The 26598-nt window shown below is 44.0% G+C and overlaps 1 protein-coding gene across 3 annotated transcripts in view; it reads right to left on the bottom strand.

Annotated features, from left to right (window-relative positions):
- chn2 (chimerin 2) overlaps positions 1 to 26598 on the bottom strand; it is a 397580-nt gene that overhangs the window by 196362 nt on the left and 174620 nt on the right. For all 3 annotated transcript variants that reach the window (XM_068059521.1, XM_068059512.1, XM_068059531.1), the window contains one exon: positions 5547 to 5585. In XM_068059521.1, the coding sequence (XP_067915622.1) occupies positions 5547 to 5585 (39 nt within the window). The remainder of the gene's footprint in view (positions 1 to 5546; positions 5586 to 26598) is intronic.

Here is a 26598-nt window from a genome sequence, read left to right as displayed (position 1 = left end):
TTCTCTCTCCCTCTGTCCCCACTTCTCTCTCTCTCTCCCTCTGTCCCCACTTCTCTCTCTCTCTCCCTCTGTCCCCACTTCTCTCTCTCTCTCCCTCTGTCCCCACTTCTCTCTCTCTCTCCCTCTGTCCCCACTTCTCTCTCTCTCTCCCTCTGTCCCCACTTCTCTCTCTCTCTCCCTCTGTCCCCACTTCTCTCTCTCTCTCCCTCTGTCCCCACTTCTCTCTCTCTCTCCCTCTGTCCCCACTTCTCTCTCTCTCTCCCTCTGTCCCCACTTCTCTCTCTCTCTCCCTCTGTCCCCACTTCTCTCTCTCTCTCCCTCTGTCCCCACTTCTCTCTCTCTCTCCCTCTGTCCCCACTTCTCTCTCTCTCTCCCTCTGTCCCCACTTCTCTCTCTCTCCCTCTGTCCCCACTTCTCTCTCTCTCTCCCTCTGTCCCACTTCTCTCTCTCTCTCCCTCTGTCCCCACTTCTCTCTCTCTCTCCCTCTGTCCCCACTTCTCTCTCTCTCTCCCTCTGTCCCCACTTCTCTCTCTCTCTCCCTCTGTCCCCTCACTTCTCTCTCTCTCTCCCTCTGTCCCCACTTCTCTCTCTCTCTCCCTCTGTCCCCACTTCTCTCTCTCTCTCCCTCTGTCCCCACTTCTCTCTCTCTCTCCCTCTGTCCCCACTTCTCTCTCTCTCTCCCTCTGTCCCCACTTCTCTCTCTCTCTCCCTCTGTCCCCACTTCTCTCTCTCTCTCCCTCTGTCCCCACTTCTCTCTCTCTCTCCCTCTGTCCCACTTCTCTCTCTCTCTCCTCTGTCCCCACTTCTCTCTCTCTCTCCCTCTGTCCCCACTTCTCTCTCTCTCTCCCTCTGTCCCCACTTCTCTCTCTCTCTCCCTCTGTCCCCACTTCTCTCTCTCTCTCCCTCTGTCCCCACTTCTCTCTCTCTCTCCCTCTGTCCCCACTTCTCTCTCTCTCTCCCTCTGTCCCACTTCTCTCTCTCTCTCCCTCTGTCCCCACTTCTCTCTCTCTCTCCCTCTGTCCCCACTTCTCTCTCTCTCTCCCTCTGTCCCCACTTCTCTCTCTCTCTCCCTCTGTCCCCACTTCTCTCTCTCTCTCCCTCTGTCCCCACTTCTCTCTCTCTCTCCCTCTGTCCCCACTTCTCTCTCTCTCTCCCTCTGTCCCCACTTCTCTCTCTCTCTCCCTCTGTCCCCACTTCTCTCTCTCTCTCCCTCTGTCCCCACTTCTCTCTCTCTCTCCCTCTGTCCCCACTTCTCTCTCTCTCTCCCTCTGTCCCCACTTCTCTCTCTCTCTCCCTCTGTCCCCACTTCTCTCTCTCTCTCCCTCTGTCCCCACTTCTCTCTCTCTCTCCTCTGTCCCCACTTCTCTCTCTCTCCCTCTGTCCCCACTTCTCTCTCTCTCTCCTCTGTCCCCACTTCTCTCTCTCTCTCCCTCTGTCCCCACTTCTCTCTCTCTCTCCTCTGTCCCCACTTCTCTCTCTCTCTCCCTCTGTCCCCACTTCTCTCTCTCTCTCCCTCTGTCCCCACTTCTCTCTCTCTCTCCTCTGTCCCCACTTCTCTCTCTCTCTCCCTCTGTCCCCACTTCTCTCTCTCTCTCCTCTGTCCCCACTTCTCTCTCTCTCTCCCTCTGTCCCCACTTCTCTCTCTCTCTCCCTCTGTCCCCACTTCTCTCTCTCTCTCCCTCTGTCCCACTTCTCTCTCTCTCTCCTCTGTCCCCACTTCTCTCTCTCTCTCCCTCTGTCCCCACTCTCTCTCTCTCTCCTCTGTCCCCACTTCTCTCTCTCTCTCCCTCTGTCCCACTTCTCTCTCTCTCCCTCTGTCCCCACTTCTCTCTCTCTCTCCCTCTGTCCCCACTTCTCTCTCTCTCTCCCTCTGTCCCCACTTCTCTCTCTCTCCCTCTGTCCCCACTTCTCTCTCTCTCTCTGTCCCCACTTCTCTCTCTCTCTCTGTCCCCACTTCTCTCTCTCTCTCTGTCCCCACTTCTCTCTCTCTCTCTGTCCCCACTTCTCTCTCTCTCTCTCTGTCCCACTTCTCTCTCTCTCTCTTTCTCTCTCTCTCCCACTCTCTCTCCCACTTCTCTCTCTCTCTCTGTCCCCACTTCTCTCTCTCTCTGTCCCCACTTCTCTCTCTCTCTGTCCCCACTTCTCTCTCTCTCTGTCCCCACTTCTCTCTCTCTCTGTCCCCACTTCTCTCTCTCTCTGTCCCCACTTCTCTCTCTCTCTGTCCCCACTTCTCTCTCTCTCTGTCCCACTCTCTCTCTCTCCACTTCTCTCTCTCTCTCTTTCCCCACTTCTCTCTCTCTCTGTCCCCACTTCTCTCTCTCCTCTGTCCCCACTTCTCTCTCTCTCCCTCTGTTACCACTTCTCTCTCTCTCTGTCCCCACTTCTCTCTCTCTCTGTCCCCACTTCTCTCTCTCTCTGTCCCCACTCTCTCTCTCTCTGTCCCCACTTCTCTCTCTCTCCCTCTGTTACCACTTCTCTCTCTCTCTCCCTCTGTTACCACTTCTCTCTCTCTCTCCCTCTGTCACCACTTCTCTCTCTCTCTCCCTCTGTCACCACTTCTCTCTCTCTCTCTCTGTCACCACTTCTCTCTCTCTCTCCCTCTGTCACCACTTCTCTCTCTCTCTCCCTGTGTCACCACTTCTCTCTCTCTCTCCCTCTGTCACCACTTCTCTCTCTCTCTCCCTCTGTCACCACTTCTCTCTCTCTCCCTCTGTCACCACTTCTCTCTCTCTCTCTCTCTCTCGGTGTCACCACCCTCTCTGTCTCGCCCCCCCCCTCACCATCTCTCCCTCTCTCTCTCTCTTTCACGGTTGGAGAGCCGGAGCGCTCAGCACACAGCAGCTTTGAGGTTGCTCAGTTTTGGACAGATTTGGGGTTTTCCAGTGGGCTTCTCAAAGAAAACATTCGGAACCCGCCGGAAAAGCCTGAACCTGTCCAAAGTTCTGAAACTGCTTTTCCCACTCTCAGCACCTGTCAGCTGTGAAACTGAGCGCAATTTTTTTTTAAAAGGCAAGTGGAAGAAGACGACAATGGAAAATTTCTCATCGCTGAAATACATCTGCGGGCCGGATGGAAACCTTTGGTGGGCCGGATTCTGGCCCGTGAGCTGTTTGTATGACAACCCTACAATAAACCATTAGCACAGAATATATTTCACACAAATTCAAAAATGTGGGTACTTATTCATCCTCATCCAAGAACAGACTATTCAGAGCCTGAAAAGCTTCTAATTTACTACAAGTGGGGAGATCAAATAAAATTAATTAAAATTAAACACAGCTGGGTATTGCTTTGAGGAAAAATTGTTTGCAACATTCTAATAATTGAAGTAATATCCTGATAGAATAATTCAAAATATTAGGCATTTCAGATACCAGCTGTATAAATTATGATGTTTTTGTATAATGGAAATATATATAAATGTCATAGGATCCGATTTTGCCTGAACCTCAACCTTTTCTGTCTTTTAAATTTTTTGCGCCCATTTAAGTGTTTGACGATGAGCATTGCATGATCTGGTACAGAATAGGTATGTGCAAAGAAAAGCTCATTCCACTCTGCCACAACAACTTGCTTCAGCCCCATCATTAAGAAATCACCACCTACTGCACCAGCCTGGCAATTTTTTAGCAGGGCTAAGAGACAGAAGTCAAAGCTTTGCTTTCCCATTTAGCTGGAATCAGGACAGTGCGAAGCAGCATTAAAGTCACAAAGGGAGAGAACTCTTTTTACAAAATTAATGCCAACTAGTTTCAGGGACTGCTAATTGGAACTAAGTGCATTAACAGGGGAAGAGTGGTCTTTGTTATTTTCCACAGTACAAGGAATGAAAAGAGAAAAGGGTAGACTTGCATTCCCCCGAGTTCCAGGCCTTCTCCCTCCTGCCCCACCCAAGTTCCAGGCTCCAACGGCTAGGCACACGTGCAGCCGCAAATGAGGAATTAGATGGCTATGATGGTGTGCAGAGGGCTCGGTCACAAATGGTGCTGGAGGAGAGCAAGGTGAAACAAGGCTATGGAGGGACCTGAAATTGAGCATTTTGTGAAAAATTAAGGGCAATAACAGCCACCTCATGAGGTGGTTTCCAAGAGAGTTCAATTGTTTTTGGTGGCAAATGGAAATGGCCATAGCACTGGATGCCACTGGCCACCAGTTTTTCCTCGCTGCGGATGGGTTTAGTTCCTACACTGGTTTTCACATTGCTCCCCCGTACACATTGATGTGGTTCCACTGGCCTGAAATGTAGGCCTGGATGTTATCCGGGCAACGCGGATCTCGACCTCTGGCAAAAGTGTCACCTAGAACCCCGCATCGCCCCTTCTGTGGGAGGCCCGCCAAATCAAGTGCCAATTAAGCACTTAACTGGACATTGGTAGGCCTTCCACGGGATCAAGGACCCCGGTGACGGGTGTCCCACGCTTTGAGAGCTGCCAGCCAATCAGAGGCCATCAGCTCTTTAACTGCAGAGGCAGTGGCGGCTGCCGGTGGAGCACCCACCCAAGGCCGAGAAGTGGCACTGGACCAAGGCCACAGGTAGGTCAGGGCGGGAGTGGTCTCGCAGAGTGGGGTGCAGGGGGGTTGGCAGCAAGGGCGGGGGGGGGGGGGGGGCTGTGGTGGATTTTCAGCAGACACCCCCCTCACCCCCACCCTGCCCGATGCTGGGTCCCTCATTCGGGCATTAAGCGTCTTTTAATGAGGGGCCCACCCCGGAGGTGGCAAGCAACCCACACGGTTTTTCTTGCCGTGCTTCCTATGTGGCGACCGGCCCACCCACCGCAGGCCTAACTGTAGCGGCAGCGTGATGAGGCCCTTAATTGGGCATTAATTGCCCACTTAAGGGCCTCAACTGGTGGCAGGACAGGAAGGCCGTTCACAGTCCTTCCTGGCCCACACTTAATTTCAGCAGACCGCCCACCACCATCCCACCCAATTATATGCTCCCCCTGCCTCCAAACCCGCTATGGGGACAGCATAAAATTCCCTGTATGTCTTGTGATTTTTGAACAACTGTGCATGTGATCTTGCAATAGGACTGAATGTCATTTAGACAAATTCTCAGGCAGGTTTTGAAATGTATTGATCCACCCTTCTCGCCAGGAAACAGGCTGAATAGGCCACAACTGGCTGCAGTGATGACAGGGTAGAGATGAATTAGGATTAATTGAATAAAATTAAAGGCAGTTGCTAATTTTAATTGCTTCAATGTTATTGCCAGAGCTCTGAAGTTGCCCTGGAATATAAATGGAATAAAGTCAGAGCAGCACCTTCCGTTGTAAATAGTTCTGCAGTATAAATGGGGCATTACATTACTAAAATGCCATTTTAGAAGAATTAATGTTCTGTTTTATTGTCAAGTACATCTGTTAATTTGTCCTTAAAGAATTAATTAAAAATAAAATTAAAGCCTACATTGCTAATCTGACATTAAAATGCTGGGGAAAATAATCACATTGCCCATGCTATGTTAACAGCGAATCACATCAATACATTATTATTGCTCACATATATGTCATCATACATTTCACACAGTCAGCTTCTCAACTTACAATAGGATTTCCATATTGGTGGTTGATACTCTTCAGCATCTAGAAAATAAAAAGAAATATACCTGTTAAAAAGATTAGAACATATTTTCTTCATCAGCATGTGATTCTTTCATTATTTGTAAACTGTGTGTTGTATATATTTATGATTAATATATATTTTTCATATACATACCAACATACTGAGTTCAGAAGACCCTCACTAAAATCACCAAAATATATGAATATTGCCTTACAGGTATTTTACGAGGTGGCGTATTAATATATTCTAAATATTATCTATTTCATAGTACAATCAAAATCATTCTAAGAATAAAATCAGAGTTGCAGGTAAAGAAATCATTTTCGTAAATAATACACATCTAAGTTATACCATGATGAGAAGTAAAACCTTAAGTAATAGCAGGCATTAGTTACATAATAACATACTTTGCTCACATACTCTGGATTGATAATACTTTTTAAAACGGAGTTTAAACATCATTTTAAGTAGACCCTCTATTTGACAAGCTTATTCTAATTCAAACATAAACCATTCCTTCCATCATCTTGCACACAAGTGCAATCATAAGTTGGTACTTAGCAGGGTTTCAGGTTTGCTCCAAGTCGTGTCCATGTTCTGGCTAAAACTCAAACTACAAATAAAAGTTTGTGCTGTCCTTCGGGAGAACCATGAGTGTCTGCTTGTAGTGGAACCTGCAGCATATTACATTAGTAGAGTTTCTGTCCAGAATAGGGATCATTTGGACCATGTCCAAAAGTATATGCAAAGCTGCACCTTTGTCTTAACATCCTCTCCAGCAGTTGCAGATATGGGAGTATTTTATTTAGCTTTTGAGAAGAAATGTGGAATATATATATTATCTTAATCTGATCACTTCTATTCTTTCACAATGAATGTGGCTCCACGTCCATTTTGCTTTCAAGCTGTTTATCTGTTTCTCTTGCTCATAATGTATATATTCTCTCAGTTTGCAATAATATAAATGTAATACAAATCAATTTGAGAACTTGTCAGCTTCTATACCAATCTGTTTCTAGGTGTTTTGTTATCTGATCATCTAACAAATTTTCTAGTATCTTTCCTACCACTGATATGAACATAAATGGGCCATAGTTCCCTAGATTAGTTCCTTTCTGATGAAAGGAATTATATTTCCTGTTCACCAGTCTTCTAGCACTACTCCTTCCTCGATTGAAATTTCCCATATGGATTAGAGCCTCTGCTATCTCCTCGCCAGTTTCTTTAGTATCCACAGATGCAATTCACTGGATCTTCTCTGGTTTGTCCTCTCTATTGACCGTTGCCATTTCGTCTTTGGTAGCCTCTTCAGTGAAAACTGAGGCCAAGTATCTGTTCAGTATGCTTGCATTTTCAGTATTATTTCCTGTGACTTTATCTTGCTCATCCATTAGTGTACCTATTGCTATCTTAGTTCCCCTTTTACTACTTATGTACCTGCAGAATACTTCATTTCTTTTTATATTCCTTGATATCATTTTGTGCTTCCTCGGGGTCTTCCTCGATGTCTTTTTAAACCTCTTTCCAAAGCTTATTGTGTTCCCTTTTGCAGTCATCTCCTTTATTATGTAGTTTACATATGCCTTTTTTTAAGATTCAGTTTGATTCTCACCTCTTCCTCTATCGGTGATATTTCATTCTTGGCTATTATTTTTTTTAAGTGGAATATATTTCTCCAGAACTCGTTTGATCTCTCCTTTAAATATTGATCACTGTTGTTCTACTTCTTGTAACTATTTTTCTCTCGTTTACCTTCCTTAGCTCAAAGTTTTTTTTCCCCAATGTATAACTTTTATCAAAATATATGATCTAAATCTCTCTCAATCATTATCTTAAACATTATTATATTGTGATCACCAATCCCTGCACTTACTTCTCTTACCTGCTCCGGTTTATTTTCCTTTACCAAGTCTAGCAGTGACTCCTCCCTTCTTGAGTTTCTTACATACGGAGTCAGAAAGGAGTCTTGCACACACGGTAAAAGCTCCATCCCTTTCTCTCCTTTTACTCCCTGTCCTTGCCATTTTATATAGGGCAGTTGAAATGTCCAAAATTCAGGAAAAATCATACAGCAGTTCAGGCAAATAGCCCAAAAAAACACTCTGCAAGAGCAGGGCAGAACAGAGGTGCAAATAAATTTTGAGACTACTAGTGCAACTGAGGAAGGCAGTGGGACTCTCTCCAGGAATTCCCACTTCAGAGACTCGACATCAATGCCCAAATGCTCATTTAGTTACCAGACTGTCATGTGGTCTGAAATGAAAGCATTACAATAGCATTACGATTATAATGCAAAGAGGGCCTGAATGTGCTGTCAGGGATTGACCCCAATGAAGTGCAATTGTGACACTCCGAGGAAGAGAGTGTCACTTTGTTTTGCTATGCAATCAATTTGGTCCTTCATATCCAAGTTACACTCCAAATTTGGCATTTTTGCAATGTGGTTTTGGCTTCATAATGATGTTAAACTTGTAGAAGTTGAATGCATTGTAATGTGCCTCTAGGCTAAGTCAGGTTTGGTTGAATATTGAAAGGATGTACTTGCACTAGAGAGGTTACAGAGGAGGTTTACAAGCATGTTACCAGGACTGGAAAAATGCAGCTATGAGGAAAGATTGGAAAGGCTGGGGTTGTTCTCCTTGGAACAGAGAAGGCTGATTGAGATGTACAAAATTTTGAGGGGCCTGGATAGAGTGGATGCGAAGGGTCTATTCACCTTAGCAGAGAGGTCAGTGACTAGGGGGCATAGATTTAAAGCGATTGGTAGAAAAATTAGAGGGGAGATGAGGAAAAACCTTTTCACCCAGAGGATGGTGGGGGTCTGGAACACACTGCCTGAAAGGGTAGTTGAGGCAGAAACCCTCAACTCATTCAAAAGGAGTCTGGATATGCACCTCAAGTGCTGCAATCTGCAGGGCTACGGACCAAATGCTGGAAGGTGGGATTAGAATAGGTGAATCGTTTTTTGGCCGGCACAGACACAATGGGCCAAGTGGCCTCTTTCTGTGCCTTAAACTTTCTATGATTCTACTCCAATGCAGCAAAATTGGCATACAAATTCTATGGCTCTTTTGCTACATTGAATAGAATACAAATTAAGAAAAATAGTAACAAGAGATAAAACTAACATACCAAAAGAGAGATTTTAATGTTCACACATTTTTCTCAGTGAAAAATAAATCAACAAATTGATTTTAATTGCTGAGTGCACGTGATAAGTATCATATCTTAAGAAGAGCTGTGTTTGGGATAGAAATGCAATACTGTACTAGTGTGCTGCCTGGCTTGCTGTAGTCATGTGACCTCTACCATGAGGCGCTCACTGCAGGCAGCCAACACAGGTTCAGTTCAATAAAGACACAGTACAAAGACTGTTTTCCTGTGAGCTCGTAACATGGTGTCAGAGTGGAGCTGAGATTGAGTGCTGAAGAGCTGTACAGAAGCCCAGCTCCTAAAAGAGGAACACAGGATTGTTCAGAGCTGCCGAAAGCTGCTAAAAGCCACAGAAAAAGGAACAAAGAAGCAGGTCACAGTTGAAAGCACAGAGTAAGATATATCAGCTGCAAATTTTCCTCTCCCAGCGCCGGTCAAAATGAAAGGTGATATGTGATATGACAGCAGAACTGGTAGTTTTCCCACTCGCAATGGCAAAGTTATGAAATTGTGACAGATTTAATTAACAAACCAGCTTTTTTTTATTCGTTAGGCCAGCGTCTGTTGCCCATCCCTAACTGCCCTAGAACTGAATGGCTTGCTAGGCCATTTCAGAGAACATTTAGGAGTCAACCACATTGCTGTGGGTCTGGAGTCACATGTAGGCGAGACCAGGTAAGGACAGCAGATTTCCTTCCCTAAAGGATATTAGTGAACCAGATGGGTTTTTACAACAATCAACAATGGTTTCATGGTCATTAGACTAGCTTTTTAATTCCATATTTATTAATTGAATCCAAATTTCACCATCTGCCATGGTGGGATTCAAACCCATGTCCCCAGAGCATTAGCCTGGGCTCTGGATTACTAGTGCTTCTATACAGCTCTTCAACACTCAATCTCAGCTCCACTCTGACACCATATGAGCTCAAAGGACAACAGTCTTCTTTGTACTGTGTCTTTATTGAACTGAACCTGTGATGACTGCCTGCAGTAAGTGCCTCACGGTAGAGGTCACATGACTATAGCAAGACAGGTGGCACATTAGCACAGTATTGCATTTCTATCCCATATACATTATGACTACTCTACCAGCTCCCCTAGGAGTAGCTATACTTTTATCGCTGTTGGGGAGAGACTGTTACAAAATAGATTGCACCCTAAATCAAATAGATTGCACCCTAAACAAAAAAAAACAGAAATTCTGATAGCCTTGAAGGCACACTTTGAACACCAAGTGAATGTAATTTATGAACAGTATGTGTTCAAAATTAGGACCCAAGGTGAAAAAGAGTCCATTAATCAATATGTAACTGCACTAGCACAGCTTGTAGAATCTTGGAAAATTGCACAACAAAAAGATGATCTCATTAGAGACAGGACTGTTTTAGGCATAAGAGATCCTGCAGTGAGAGCACGTCTGAGAGAGGAGAAACTTACTCTCAGGAAAGTGACCAACATATACAGAAGTGCTAAGGTTGTAAATCAGCAGTTAGAACATATTCATGGCAGGACAGACCACAGACAAAGGGCAGGGTTCAAATACTGCGGAGGACATCACACAAAGGAAAAGAAGGCAAGCAGTGTTTTCACAAGTGTTTGGCTTGAAGGAAGCACAACAAGCAGGTACAGATGGCCACTGGAGAGGTATCGGCTGAAGATTCTGACAAATCACTATACACCATACAATGGGGTGGTTCAGTCAGGTCGATAGGTGATAAATGGTTTGTGACTGTTGGAATGATGACTGCAGAAGGAGAACATCAAGTCAAAATAAAGTGTCAGATAGACACCGGTGCATCATGCAACATCTTGACCTTCACAGACTTGTGCGAAGTGGCTCAACATGGCGATCCAAAAATGAAGCCCTCGAAAGTAAGGTTGAGGCTATATGGTGGCACCATACTACTGCCAAGGGGTCAAATTACTCTGAGAGCCCAATGCAACGACAAGAACGAAGATCATAGACGGCAAGCAAAAACCACTCATCTCAGCCAGAGCAAGTCTAAAGCTTGGATTGGTAACCTTCAACGTGCAAGAGATCTGCAACATCTCGCAGCACACTAAAACACTGACTGCAGAACAGATCCTCGGGGAGTACAATGATGTGTTTACAGGTTTAGAATGTCTTCCTGGCGAATATCATCTCTAAGTAGATGAGAGGGTAAGACCATTTCAGCATCTGCTAAGGAAAGTTCCAACTGCCCTCAAGGCCAGCCTGAAAGACAAGATAGAAGAGCTGGAAAAGGGAGTAATAAGGAAAGTGACAACCCCTACAGAATAGATTAGCAGCATGGTAGCAGTGAAACAACCTGGAAAGCTGAGAGTATGCATCGACACAAAGAATCAAAATACAGCTCTGAAGAGATCTCACTACTCCATGACAACCATCGAAGGAATTTTGCCACAACTTACAAAGGCAAAAATCTTCACCACCCTAGATGCGAAGGATGGTTACAGGCAAGTGAAGCTGGTTGAAAGCAGCAGCTCTCTAACTACATTCTACACGCCGTTCAGGAGATACAGATGGTTGCGCATGGCTCCAGAGGAGTCTTATTGCATACAGCATGAGATAGTTAGTGATCTTCCCGGAGTGGAAGGTCTGCTAGTTTATGGATGAAGAGATTTAATGAAAAAAGGTATTGCTGACTGTGATCAAAATCTAGTGTGACTGCTAGACAGAGCTCGCCAGATGAACCTGAAGCTGAACAAGAAAAAATTGCAATTATAAATGCCCGAAGTCAAATACATAGGTCATGTACTGACAGCAAAATGTCTTCGCCCAGATTCCAAAAAGGTGAGAGCTGTCGCAGTGATGCAGCGACCAACAGATGTAAAAGCAGTGCAACTATTTGTTGGATTCAACTACTTAGCAAAATTCTTGCCCAATTTGTCATTGGAGCATGAACCATTACATCAACTCACTGCCAAGGACGTGCAGTGGTATTAGGGCACAGAACAAGAAGTAGTGTTCACTTAAATCAAGAAACTAGTGATGGCAACGCCAGTGCTGAAATATTATGATTTAAATGATGAAGTTACCCTGCAGTGTGACGCCTGCGAGACACGACTTGGTGCAACCCTAATGCAGCAAGAACAACCGGTTGTATTTGCATCCAGGGCATTAACGCAAACAGAACGACGCTACGCTCAGATCAAGACAGAATGGCTGGTCATTGTCTTTGCTTGTGAACATTTTCATCAATTCCTACTTGGAAGTGACAAAGTGACAGTCGTGTCTGACCACAAGCCACTTCAAAGCATTTTGCTCAAGCTGCTATTATCTGCTCCAAAGCTTCTGCAAAGAATGTTACTCCATTTACAGAGCTATCATCTGGAAATGACATACAAGCAAGGGAAACAGATGTACATCGCTGACATGCTGTCGAGAGCTGCACTCCCTATGAAGAAAGTAGAGGATGCTACAACAGAGTGTGAAATCTTCCAGATCCAATGTGAAGCTGCAGATGGACATGCTCTGAAAGTCATCAGCCCAGCAGAGACATTGAATCTGACAGATAAGTGCTTTGCTCAAATCAAGCGAACTACCCAACAAGATACAACTCTCCAAGTATTGCAAGAAATAGTGATGAAAGGATGGCCTGAAAGCATCAAGGTCACTTCTGTGGTCACAAGAGCATATTGGGCATACAGAGATGAATAGACAGCCCAAGATGACATTGTGTACAAAGGAAATAGAGTCATTATCCCTCAGGATTTGAGAGAGAGATGCTAAAGCATATCCATGCAAGCACCAAGGGAATTGAGTCAAGTCTGAAGGCGGCAAGAGAAGTGCTCTACTGGCCCAACATGAACAATGAAATCAAGGACCACATCAGCTAGTGCAATGAGTGTAACAAGTACCACAGTGGCGCAGTGGTTAGCACCGCAGCCTCACAGCTCCAGCGACCCGGGTTCAATTCTGGGTACTGCCTGTGTGGAGTTTGCAAGTTCTCCCTGTGTCTGCGTGGGTTTCCTCCGGGTGCTCCGGTTTCCTCCCACATGCCAAAGACTTGCAGGTTGATAGGTTAATTGGCCATTATAAATTGCCCCTAGTATAGGTAGGTGGTAGGGAAATATAGGGACAGGTGGGGATGTGGTAGGAATATGGGATTAGTGTAGGATTAGTATAAATGGGTGGTTGATGGGCGGCACAGACTCGGTGGGCCGAAGGGCCTGTTTCAGTGCTGTATCTCTAAACTAAACAAACTAAAGAGCTGCTGATGACACGTGACATCCCAGACAGACCATGGATGAAGCTGGGAGTGGACCTCTTCACTCTCACAGAAACTGATTATCTTGTCACCATAGACTATTATTCTGACTGCTGGGAGGTAGACCAGCTGACTTCAACAGCTACCAATGAGATTGCAGAATGCCTGAAAGCACACGTCAGTCGTTACGGCATTCCAGACATGGTGATGAGCAACAATGGCCCTCAGTTCATGAGTGAAGAATTCAGCCGCTTCATAAAGGAATGGGAAATTCAACACCATACATCATCTCCACACTAGCCCCAGTCAAATGGAAAGACTGAGGTGGCAATGAAAATCGCCAAAAAATCATAAAGTGAAGAAACGCACCTACTGAAGGCATGGAAAGTAGTCCAGTAGAAAGACTAATGTCACACCACACCCAAACTACACTTCCAATAGCAAAAAAGCTATTGAAGCCAGAAGTAGTAACAAGCGCGAGTGACAAAGTCAAGGTGAAATGGCAGAAAACCAAATTTCATTTTGACAAAACTGCCAAAACATTGCCAGAATTGAGCATTGAAAAGCCAGTCAGAATACAAACTTTCAACGCTTTCAACAAGAGTCAGCCCAAGTAGCAACTTGGGACCTGCGTAGAGCAGTTGTCACCTCGATCGCATGCAGTGGAAGTGAACGACCAAATATACCGTCACAACCGCAGACACATACGCACAACTGGAGAAGCTGTTCCTTCACTGCAGTCAGCCGGTCAGGAAGATGTGAACTCACCATCTGCACAGACCACAGATCAACCATCAGTCCCAGAGGTTCACAGCACCCCAACAACGGAAATGGAACAACAGTTACCACGGCAACAAGTGACATGGGAACACCCCTCCCTGGAGAAGGAAAACCACCCAGCCAACAGCAACACATATGCACACCATTAAGAAACCGGCACAATTTAAATACTGTGTGTGCAACGCATGTGCAGAGACGGACAAGAATAACGAACTGCTTAATGCATGAAAACAGTTATGTGCATAGTGGATAACTTGTGCAACTCACAGTGTAAACGATAATGCATGCAACTTTTTTTGTATGAAAAGGGGGATGTTTGGAATAGAAATGCAATACTGTACCAATGTGCCACCTGGTTTGCCGTAGTTATGTGACCTCTACCATGAGGCACTCACTGCAGGCATCCATCACAGGTTCAGTTCAATAAATGCAGTACAAGCAAGACTGTTGTCCTATAAGCTCCTAGCATGCTGAAAGCAGGTAATGTGCCTAGGATTTCATTTGTGGCAGAAAGCAATATGTATTTGAATTAAAGATTTTGCAGCTACAACTTGCCTTCATTCTGCTTCTAGTGTACATGATCATTTTTATAATAAATTACAAATCTTACATCTGTGCACTTTCCTCCATTATAAATTCCTATGTCCATACTGCATCCCAAATTGCTGCAATCTTTTAATTACTTATAATTAATTACAGGAAAAGGAAAAACCATATGACTTTAAAATAGGGATGGAATCATGTTGGCACACCCTGGTACAAGTGTTCCCCATACTCACCTTCTCAAGGGCAATAAGTGCCATCCTAGCCAGCGACGCCCACATCCCATAAATGAATAAAAGAAAACTCTAATCCTATTTCACCTGAAGGCTCCTGAACTGACCTATATTTCAAATAAATGTCTTTTTTAATACAATATATATTTTTAAATATAATCCAACCTGCCGATATATTGTGAAACATAAGCATTTAAAATAGGCAACTCAATAAACAGAAAAGAATATATTTCTTCTAGTTACACAAATCTATCCAGAGATTAATGGCGATTTAATTTAATAAGTTCTCCCATTTTATTTTCCAACCTTTCAGAATTGTTGAACTGACCCAACATATCATACACAGAAAATTTAAATGTAGTATTTCCCCATTTAAATTAGAAACTTGCTTTAACCTTTAGACTGACAGCATGTCCAAAGAATCTACATCTACCCTGAGTCAAGCAGTTCTGTATGGTATTGAGCTCACTGTGATGCTAAAAATAAATACAAATATTAAAGGTGCCAAACATCATGAAGTAGCATTCAGGTAACCCTAGAACTATTTTTAAAAATTAACATTTATTTGTGGCCTCTTACGACATCACTTTTTCCTTCTCTTCTCTCTTGTTCTCTGTTGGTGACCAATCTTTAACTTTTAAAAAAAAAATTCCCCTTTTTCGCCTCAGAGACAGAAGTTTGTGGGTTTAAGTCCCACTCCAGTGAGTTGAGCACAAAAATCTAGGCTGACACTCCAGTGCAGTTGGAGGTGCCATTTTTCAGGTGAGACATTAAACTGAGACCATGTCTGCTCTCTCTAGGTGAATGCAGACAATCCCATGGCACTATTCCGAAGGAGTGCAGGGGAGTTAACCCTGAAGTCATGGCCAATATTTATTCCTCAATTAACATAACTAAAAACAGATTATCTGGTCATTAACACATTGTTGCTCATGGGAGGTTGTTGTACACAATTTGGATGCTATGTTTCCTACATTACAAAAGTAACTACAATTCAAAGTATTTCACTGGCTGTAAAGCGCTTTGGGACATCCTGAGGTCACGAAAGATGCTATATAAATGCAAGCTTTTCTCGTTTTAACCTGACACGAGTGATCAGCTTTGTGATTCTTCTCTGCACAATTTACAGGGCTTGAATGTCTGTCATTTCTTGTTGACCAGAGCTAGACACAGTACTCAAGGCACATTCTGCTCAAGCACTCCACAATTCTGACAAAGGGAGAACAGCATGTCAATAGTCGATCTCTCTGCACGAAAGCCACACTGTGCCTCAGGGTAGACGCGCTCGGCCAGCTTCTGGAGCCTGTTCAGAGCGACTCGAGCAAAGACTTTCCCCACTATGCTGAGCAGGGAGATTCCACGGTAGTTGTTGCAGTCACCGCGGTCACCTTTGTTTTTATAGAGGGTGATGATGTTGGCATCGCGCATGTCCTGGGGTACTGCTCCCTCGTCCCAGCACAGGAGAAATGCCGTGAACAGCAGATGCCCCTCTACATTGCTTTCATTGATCTCACCAAAGCCTTTGACCTCGTCAGCAGACGTGGTCTCTTCAGACTACTAGAAAAGATCGGATGTCCACCAAAGCTACTAAGTATCATCACCTCATTCCATGACAATATGAAAGGCACAATTCAACATGGTGGCTCCTCATCAGAGCCCTTTCCTATCCTGAGTGGTGTGAAACAGGGCTGTGTTCTCGCACCCACACTTTTTGGGATTTTCTTCTCCCTGCTGCTTTCACATGCGTTCAAATCCTCTGAAGAAGGAATTTTCCTCCACACAAGATCAGGGGGCAGGTTGTTCAACCTTGCCCGTCTAAGAGCGAAGTCCAAAGTACGGAAAGTCCTCATCAGAGAACTCCTCTTTGCTGACGATGCTGCTTTAACATCTCACACTGAAGAATGCCTGCAGAGTCTCATCGACAGGTTTGCGTCTGCCTGCAATGAATTTGGCCTAACCATCAGCCTCAAGAAAACGAACATCATGGGGCAGGATGTCAGAAATGCTCCATCCATCAATATTGGCGACCACGCTCTGGAAGTGGTTCAAGAGTTCACCTACCTAGGCTCAACTATCACCAGTAACCTGTCTCTAGATGCAGAAATCAACAAGCGCATGGGTAAGGCTTCCACTGCTATGTTCAGACTGGCCAAGAGAGTGTGGGAAAATGGCGCACTGACACGGAACACAAAAGTCCGAGTGTATCAGGCCTGTGTCCTCAGTACCTTGCTCTACGGCAGCGAGGCCTGGACAACGTATGCCAGCCAAGAGCGACGTCTCAATTCATTCCATCTTCGCTGCCTTCGGAGAATACTTGGCATCAGGTGGCAGGACTATATCTCCAACACAGAAGTCCTTGAAGCGGCCAACATCCCCAGCTTATACACACTACTGAGTCAGCGGCGCTTGAGATGGCTTGGCCATGTGAGCCGCATGGAAGATGGCAGGATCCCCAAAGACACATTGTACAGCGAGCTCGCCACTGGTATCAGACCCACCGGCCGTCCATGTCTCCGTTATAAAGACGTCTGCAAACGCGACATGAAATCGTGTGACATTGATCACAAGTCGTGGGAGTCAGTTGCCAGCATTCGCCAGAGCTGGCGGGCAGCCATTAAGACAGGGCTAAATTGTGGCGAGTCGAAGAGACTTAGTAGTTGGCAGGAAAAAAGACAGAGGCGCAAGGGGAGAGCCAACTGTGCAACAGCCCCAACAAACAAATTTCTCTGCAGCACCTGTGGAAGAGCCTGTTACTCCAGAATTGGCCTTTATAGCCACTCCAGGCGCTGCTTCACAAACCACTGACCACCTCCAGGCGCGTATCCATTGTCTCTCGAGATAAGGAGGCCCAAAAGACTCCACAATTAGCTCACAACATCCACTGACTAATATTCTACTGTTTCACTATATTATTTAACTATATGTTGGCTTTGTTGATTGCTGCTTTGCATTGATTGGATGCGTTGGACACATATTTAATAACTCATTAGCAATAGGTCTAGTGCCAGAGGACTGGCAGATAGCTAACATATTCTTATATTTAAGAAGGGGGACAAAACATGCCCACGAATTTATAGGCCAGCCAGCTTAATATCAGTGGTAGGAAAAATAATGGAACCCCTACTAAAGGAGAGAATAGAAGAATATCTAGAAAAGAAAAATATAACAATGAATAGTTAGCATGGATTTCAAAAGGGAAAATATTGCTTGACCAATCTTAGTGAATTTTTGAGGAGGTAACAGAGAGGGCAAACAATGAATTAGGGGCCTTGGCTGTTTTTCCTTCCTGTGTGCAATATTTCACTCTTGTCTGCATTAATTTTAATTTGCCATTGGTTGCTTAGACAAATTTTTTTTTTCATCTTGTAATTTCAGGACTATCTCCCTCATTTCCCCACACACCCTGATATTTACGGGGAGATGGGTACAGAGCAGGAGAGCATGGCTGCAAGAAGGGAGAGGACCCAGAAATTCCAGGAGCATAGAGGTCTTACCGAATTTAACAGCAGGGCCTCATTATCCTTTTTTTTAAAAAAACACTATTTCCCAGCCAGCAGCCAACCAGACTGACAAGCTCACTGGCTACTGTGCAGGAATGCCAGTGGTAGAAGGCCACAGCTGGGACCATCCCTGGCAATCGACAAAAATTGCAGGATTGGTGGGAGTTGTTGTGCCAGCAATCGGTGGGGGGGGAAGGCATGATGGGGAGAGTTATCATGAGAGTTTGGTTGGGGGGGTACGCTGTTTGGGTGGGTACGCCGTTTTGGGGAGAAGCTTTGCTTGAGGGACCAGGGGAGAGCTTTCATGCTCCTCCTGGCCCAGAAGCAGCACTCTAAAAGGCACTTACCTACTGAATCCACTTCCTGTTGCCTCTCTTTAGCCGAGCTCTGGAAAACCCTTGGAGGAGGCATCAGATTCAAATCGCTGCCAAAATATCAGAACCGAACCGCATTTACTTATTATAGTTACAGACCCGTCTCCCCAGAGCTGGTTACTCAGATGCCCCAAAACCCGCCACGGTTAAAATTGAAGCAGACATATTCGCTGAAAGTTGGAGTCAGGTTTCATAAATGTAGCAATTTAAATCTCCAACCCTTTCCTGCCTGTCATGGGTGATTACAACAGCACCCCCAGCCATAAAGTTTAGTATCATCTGCAAAGCTATTCAATACACAAGTCAGAACTAAAATTCTCAACTAAACTCAACTGAGACAATTGGCTCAATCCAGTTACTAGTTTTGTACCAGTAACAGTAATTATATTATTGCAATTTTGTCCCTATAGGCACAGCAGACTGTGCCATCAACGAGCCACATAATAGAAACATCATTCCATTCATCACACTGATATTGCTTTCTGTCTGAAGAATTGGGAAAACATCAATCCTATATAACACTACGCACACTGCAACAGTACCGGTATCATTGCCAAAAAAGTGATTGCATATATCAATTGGAAATTCATTTTGTATGATTTTGCACTACAAGGCTAATTATGAAATACAGCCCACATCTAATACCAAACTGATGTAACTGGATAATTTAGCAGTGCTGTAAAGATCATAGCTCAACATCAACACCAAGAAGCAGTATTTGTATAATGCATTTAATGTAGAAACAGCACTTTACCAGGGTTGGTGGGGGACAAAGTATAGATAATAGGAATAAAGAAAACAATGCTGAGACATGGGCCAAATGTTTGAACGGGTGTAGAGGCAGGACCGAAGGTGGAGGGGCCAACAATTTCCCAGCACCGGCCGGCATGCAGTTTTGCTGGCATGTTCCCACCTCTGGGCCATTTTAGAAGCGGATGATTACAGGGGAGGGGTGGGGGCAGGGGGTGATGGCTACCTGTCCACAAGCGGCGAGTAGCCAATTAAGGCCCTTAAAGGACCTTTTAAGGGCACAGTACAGATGACAACTGAAATTTTCCATTGGTAGCTGGATCCGCCGCTGAGGCCGAATCCCAGCCAATGATTGGAAGTGGCCTCCTGGCGGCAGACTCGGGTGGGGCAGCGCTCCATATCACATTTCTAACTCCCTCTCCCCCTCACCGTCTTCCCACCACCCACCATGGCCAAGACTGTGAAATGGCTACAGCTGCGGCCGCAAGTTGCCGTGTGCTCCTCTTCCATAGTAGCGGTCTGGCAGCTGTGGCCAGTGCAAATTTCACCTTTGTTATAAGATCTTCAGAGGGTGCCTCCATCTTGAGGCACCCTCTCTCTCCTATCTACACTGGCTGCTCGCACCTCTGACAGTGGGGCTGTCAATCTCTCAGGGTTACAGGGCCTCCTTTTGAGTCTCCAGCCTCAGGAGCCCACGCACAGTCCTTAACAGGATGTGAGCACACACCCCGGCCACCAATTGGCCAGCTGATCAAAAATTGCGTTAGCCCTCAAACGCCGATGTAATATGGGGGTCTGGACCCAAAAATGTACTCGACATCAAGGTCCTGACCCCAGAATAAAAATCTAGCCCATGGTGTGAAGAGCTCAGAGAGATGGCCCCAAGTATTGTTGCAAAATTAGGTTTTGGGATGCTTTTTTAAAAAGTTGAGAGGTGGATGGGTAGTAGAGAGTAGGGCAAAGTAATTGAAGGCTCCGCCACCACAGATTAGAGGACAAACAGTATGGGCGAGATGGGGGAGGGGCTTAACCAAATTGCAGAGAAAGGGTGGGGCAGGGCTATAGAAGGATTGGAAAGGATATTCTGCATATGAAAAACTGGGCATACTATGGCACATACTCCGAGATGCAAATTCTGGTGCTACATCACTGCTTGCAATGCCCATGTAGGACTCAGCAATGCTTATTTAACTCCTTCACTCTTGCTACAGGTTAAGATCAATATACCTACTAGTACACCAAATGCAATAGCTCTTCAAATATAATAAAAAATTAATTAACTTAATACTTTTACATTTACATTGGTACCTGGAACAAAGCTGCTTCAGACTTTTATATTTGTGGTGCTTAACCAAAACTGCCTGTTTACAATGCATGCTTCCTTCATAGCAGAGCATGCTTCAAAATACCTTGAAAGGTTTTAAATCAATATTTTCTTCTTCAAAAGAATGGAAACTATCTTCATTTTTATTACTAAAGACACAATACTGACATATATGCTGAAGTAACTTCAATAACACCCTAACTTTTAAGAAAACACAAAAATATAGAAAATTAGTGAGCGAGGATATTTGTACAGGGGAAAGTATGCAAGTCCTTTCTTACCTTCCAATAATTTGTTCCCCCAGCAACAACTGTCCATTATGTCAAGAAAGAGAACATCTCACCCTCCATTTGTAGGAATTTTTCTATTTGTCTCATATGCAAATTGCAATGCAATTCCAACAACTAGCGGAAAATATAAATGGCTAGGGAGATTGTTTTCACTCCAATGGTATAGGTAGAGTAATTCTCACCTCCCCTTAGCTCTGTTTAGAGCTATGAAGTAGGAAATTCACATCAGGTGTCTTATGTGAATGTCTAATGGGAATCTACTACAGATTCAAGATGGAAATTAAAAATCAGTAAAAGTCAAACAGGTAAGTAAACCAACACACCTGATCTAAGCAAAGTGTGAAAAAATGTAGCCTATTTTAGGATAACCATGAGATAGAATAGGACATAAAGTGCCGAAAATACTCAGAAGGTCTGGCATCATCTGTGCAGAGATAAACGGAGTTAACATTTCAGGTCTGTGACATTTCATCAAAACTGGCAAAAGTTAGAAATGTAACAGTCTTTGAGCAAATGAAAGGTGCGGGGGGTGGGGAGAAAGAAGAACAAAAGGGAAAGTCTGTTATCGGACAGAGGTTCTTTGGGCCTCCTTATCTCGAGAGACAATGGATACGCGCCTGGAGGTGGTCAGTGGTTTGTGAAGCAGCGGGCAGGAGAGATTAAATGACAGAGATGTCATGGAATAGAAGGCAACGGGAGTGCTAAATAGTTGTAGTAAAAGACAAAGCATTTGTCCAGAGAGAGTGCTCATGGTAAAATAATGAACAGCTCTGTCTGAAAGCAAAAGCATGAAAAACAAGCTTAAGATTAGCACTTGGTTAAAAAATACATTAATAAAAATAAATAAATAAAATAAAACCAAGGGGCTCATGGTCTGAAATTAATGAACTCAATGTTGAGTCCAGAAGGCTGTAGAGTGCCTAATTGGAAGATGAGGTGCTGTTCCTCGAGCTTGCGTTGTGCTTCACTGGAACACTGCAGCAGGCCGAGGACTGAAATGTGGGCATGAGAGCAGGGTGGTGAATTAAAATGGCAAGTCACTGGAAGCTCGGGGTCATGCTTGCAGACTGAGCAGATGCGTTCTACAAAGCGGTCACCCAATCCGCATTTGGTCTCCCCGTATGTAGAGGCAACCACATTGTGAACAGCAAATACAGTAAACTAAACTGAAAGTAGTACAGGTAAATCGCTGATTCACCTAGAAAGAGCGTTTGGGGCCTTGGATGGTGAGGCGAGAGAAGGTAAAAGGGCAGGTATTACACCTCCTGCGATTGCATAGGAAGGTGCTATGGGAAGGGGATGAGGTGTCAGGGATGAAAGAGTGTGGACCAGGGTTTTGCAGAGGGAATGGTCCCTTTGGAATGCTCACAGGGAGATGAGGGAAAGATGTGTTTGCTGGTGGCATCACACTGGAGGTGGCAGAAATGGCAGCAATGATCCTTTGGATGTGGAGGCTGTTGGGGTTATAAGTGAGGACAAGGAGAACCCTGTTGGGGATCTGGGAGGGAGGGGAAGGGGTGAGAGCAGAAGCGCAGGAAATGAGGTGGACACAGTCAAGGGCCCTGTTAACCACAGTGTGGGGGAATCCTCAGTTGAGGAAAAAGGAAGACATATCAGAAGCACTGTCGTGGAAGGTCGCATCATCAGAACAGATGCTTTAGAGACAGAGAAACTGACAGAATCAAATGGAATCCTTCCAGGAGGCGGGGTGCGAGGAAGTGTGTCAAGGTAGCTTTGGCAGTTGGTGGGCTTTTAATAAATATTAGTAGACAGCCTATCCCCAGTGATGGAGACGGAGATGTTGAGGAAGGGAAGGGAAGTGTTGGAGCTGGACCATGTGAAGGTGAGAGATGGGTGGAAATTGAAAGCAAAGTTGATGAAGTTTTCCAGTTTGGGGCAAGAACAGGAAATGGTACCAATACAGTCATCAACTGGAGAAAGTGTTGGGGAAGGGGGCCTGAGTAGGACTGGAACAAGGAATGTTCGACATACCCCACAAAAAGACAGACATAACCCACAGCAACACCTTTTATTTGGAGAAAGTGAGTGGAGTTGAAGGAGAAGTTGTTCAATGGGAGAACAAGTTCAGTCAGGCGGAGGAGTGTGGTGGTAGATGGAGACTGGTTGGGCCTCTGTTCTGGTAGGGGATGGAGGTGTAGAGAGATTGACATCCATAGTGAAGAGGAGGCGGTTAGCGCCAGGAAACTGGAAACTGTTGAAGTGACGTAGGGCTTCAGAAGAGTCATGGATGTAGGTGGGAAGAGATTAGACAAGGGAGAAAAATAGAACCAAGATAGGAGGAAATAAGTTCAGCGAGGCAGGAACAGGCTTATTTTCTTGTGCTATATGCTTTAACCGAAAGGTATAGGCGTAAAGCATGGAAGGTGTTTTCCAATTTTATACGCAGTGTTAGCTCCACTGTCAGGTACATCATGGATTAAATGTAGGGACAAGCTCCTCTAACTGCTTCAACAATGGACAACTGATAAAGATTTTTTCAGTGTCTTAGATGTAGCACAATCATAAATCCATTCTTTCTAAAATTACTCACTAATTTATGACACCAAGTACACCAGGGAAATCTTTTAACATAAACTTCAGATGAAAAGCCTCCACTGCATCAATATGAGATTTCCTCGAGTCATCCTTTCTTTCGATGAAAGTACTGAGCATTCATGTGCAGTTAAAGCTGTCCAAACTTATTTCACTCTTTGTGACCGACCAGAAAATAAACATCTTCACCTAATCAGTTTGGGTACAGTCTGTCTCATGTCTCAGAGATGGAAGGTCAGTATGTTATCCAGTACTAAAAATCAGTCCCCTAATTTCCAAGCTCCAATTTAGGATAAATATGTAACAAAACTAGGTTAATTAGATTACACCACAACAACTTACATTTATATGACACTGTTAACGCAGCAAATCATCCCAAGGTGCTTAAGAAATGCTGTGATGCTGACATGTTTAAAAGCATATTACCCCTTTAACCAAAATCGGGCAAGGTTTTCACATGTTAGACTTCAAATTGTCAGCATTTTGTACAATCACCTTGTCAGATCACCTGTGTAACATTACAAGTAGTCTTGGCAGATTTAAAATAGAGAAGGGCGGAAAATAGCACTGTGGTTAATCAGCAGGCAAAAATGGTTCTGCGGGAAAACTGGGATCCCCTGATTAAGGCATCAGCATCGTTCTGGAGTAGCCTGGGCTCATTTAATTAGCTGAGTGTCTGTAGTCTGTACGGAGATTCATGAAGATGTAGTCTGACAGTTTGAAAATTCCACGAGTTGGAAACCTACAGCTGTCAGAGACTGGGCAACCTATGCCAGAGTGGGAAAAGAGAGGAGAAAAGGATGAAGATTGAAGCCCAAAGTAATTTTGAAGAGACACAATCAAAGTCCCCCAAAAGGAGGCCATTTGGCCCATCATATCTGTGCAGGTTCTTTGAAGAGCTACTCCACTACTCCCACTCCCCTGCTGTTACCCCACAGCCCTGCAATCAAGTAGGTAGTTTTAGGGGCTATATTGTATTCCATATTTTACAGTTACTCTAGGCTTACAGAATCATCAATCTGGATCTATAATCATCAGCTGTGTTATTGCTGGAGAAAGCCAAGAGCATTTATTGCAAGATTGATGTCACTGCAAAATGCCAACACACAGAGGAAGCTTAAGAAATAATAATTCCAGAAAGTCAAAATACCTTCTAAATGAGAATCTAGTAAGTGGATGACTAAGTACTTTAGAGCAGAATAAATGTGTTTACAGAGCAGAGCAGCATGAACAGGGATGACACAGACACAGCCATGAAAAGAGATCCTTAACTTATCAGTTTCCGCTAAGTAGACTGTTTATCACCATCAAATTTTCTTAATCTCATGTGACCAATGTAGAAGAGGACAGTCAGATATAATTTACATTTGATTATATTATTGACAAAAAAGGGGGTGGGGGGGGGGGAGGAGTTGGAATTCAGAGGTAAGAATAAAAATGCTGAAAATATGCTAGCAGGCTGGTCAACATCTGAAAAAGAAAACAGAGTAATACCTGATTGTCTGAAGAGCTATGCAGAAATATTTATCTATTATCTCTTTCAGGTACTGATCAATCTATTGGGCGCCACTGTTTATCTTCAAGTGCTCCACATCAACAGCATGCATATAACTTCTGATTTTATTCCTAAAAACCCTACTTTCTTTTTAATTTATTTAAAAACCTCTTGGAAGTGGTTTCAACATCTGAAAGTCTAGAATTCTCATTTCCTTGATATTTGAGTGCATTTGTTAAAAACAGCCTGGAACAGTCAAAAACGGTGTTTAAGTGACATGAACACAGTAGATATCAACCAACTGTACTTGCGTCTCATTATTACACCATGAGAGGTGTCTTATTTTGAGTGGTGGTATTATGTCCTACGTTTTAAAATTGACACTTAAGATATGCATAGTTTATTAGCATGAAATTTAAATAGCAGGGAAATAGCAATAATACAATAAATGCAAATCAACCCACTTTACACCTTGCTTTGTCGCTTTGTTTCTACCTTTACCCTTGAAACAAGGAATGGAGCTATAATTATTTAAAGTGAATAAGAGCAAAGCAATTATGACAATGGTTTAGAGAAAATACATGTAAAGACTAGCAATGAAGGAAAATGCACAATAATGAATGAGAAGTTTAATAAAATTGTTTTAAAAAGGACAAAAAGGCTGTTTATTACTGAGAAACCAAGGTCAAAGGCAAAGATATCACCAAAATTGAAATAAGTAAAAGAAAGTACAGCTTATAGCAGGAGGATAGGTCAAATCAAGCTCTGGCTTTTTTTAAAAAAACAAAGCTTGTAGGAAGACGGCAAGACTGAGCAAGAGGAAGGATTGTGCAACTGAGTTAGAGACTGTATGAACACTTCTATGTTCAATGGGATGTAGGACAGTGCATTTGAAGTTTAGAAATAACCAGAGAGAAAAGGAGCACTGACTCTTGTTTGTATTGTCTCAAAATTACTCTACAGGTTGAGAGAGGAAAAGAAAAAGCAGCAAAAATAAAAGCGACACCCAGAAGAGAGAGATGCATCACCTAATGCAGTTCCTGGTTAATCCCAAGCCATAGAAATCAGGAAATTTGCAGATTCAGTCACTGGTTAATAAATTGATGGCAGTGATGCACTAGAAATGATGACTAGCCGTCCATATTAAGGAAGGAAATAAAGAAAATAGCTAATAATGCCAATCCTGATTTCTATTCTTCTGAAGGTGCTTGTAAAGGCATTATATAAATGCTAATTGTTATTGCTATCATTTTCATATTGGAGACGAACAAAAAGCAAGATATTGCAGATGCTGGAAACTGAAACAAAAATAGCAAATGCAAGAAACACTCAGCAGGTGAACCAATATCTGTGCAGAGAATGGACAAAACATTTGACTGTGGACCCCAAGAATGGAAATGGAAGGCTGCTTGTGTGTTTTGGGAGCAGGGGAGTAGGGGCAGCAGGGGGAGGGAGGGATGGATGGGGGCGGGGGCAAGAGAGAGAGAAAAAAAAGAGTAAAAAAGAACGAGAGTTTCATTTATGTTAGACCTTTCACAACCACTGGATGCCCTAAAGCACTTTACAGCCAACGAACTCTTCTGAAGTGTAGTTACTGTTGTAATGTAGGAAATGCAGCAACCAATTTGTGCACAGCAAGCCTCCACAAACAGCAAGTGAAAATAACCAGATAATCTGTTTTTGTAATATGGATTGAGGAATAAATATTGGCCAGAACGCCAAGAATAACTCCCCTGCTCTTCTTCAGAATAATGCGATGGGACCTCAGAGGGCGGACAGGACCTCAGTTTAACTTCTCATCTGAAAGATGGCATCTCCAACAGT

This window comes from Heterodontus francisci, chromosome 2 (genome assembly GCF_036365525.1).
Source record: "Heterodontus francisci isolate sHetFra1 chromosome 2, sHetFra1.hap1, whole genome shotgun sequence".
NCBI classification, from domain to species: Eukaryota; Metazoa; Chordata; class Chondrichthyes; order Heterodontiformes; family Heterodontidae; genus Heterodontus; species Heterodontus francisci.
Note: the sequence above shows the minus strand (reverse complement) of the source record. Positions and strands in the feature narration are given on the sequence as shown.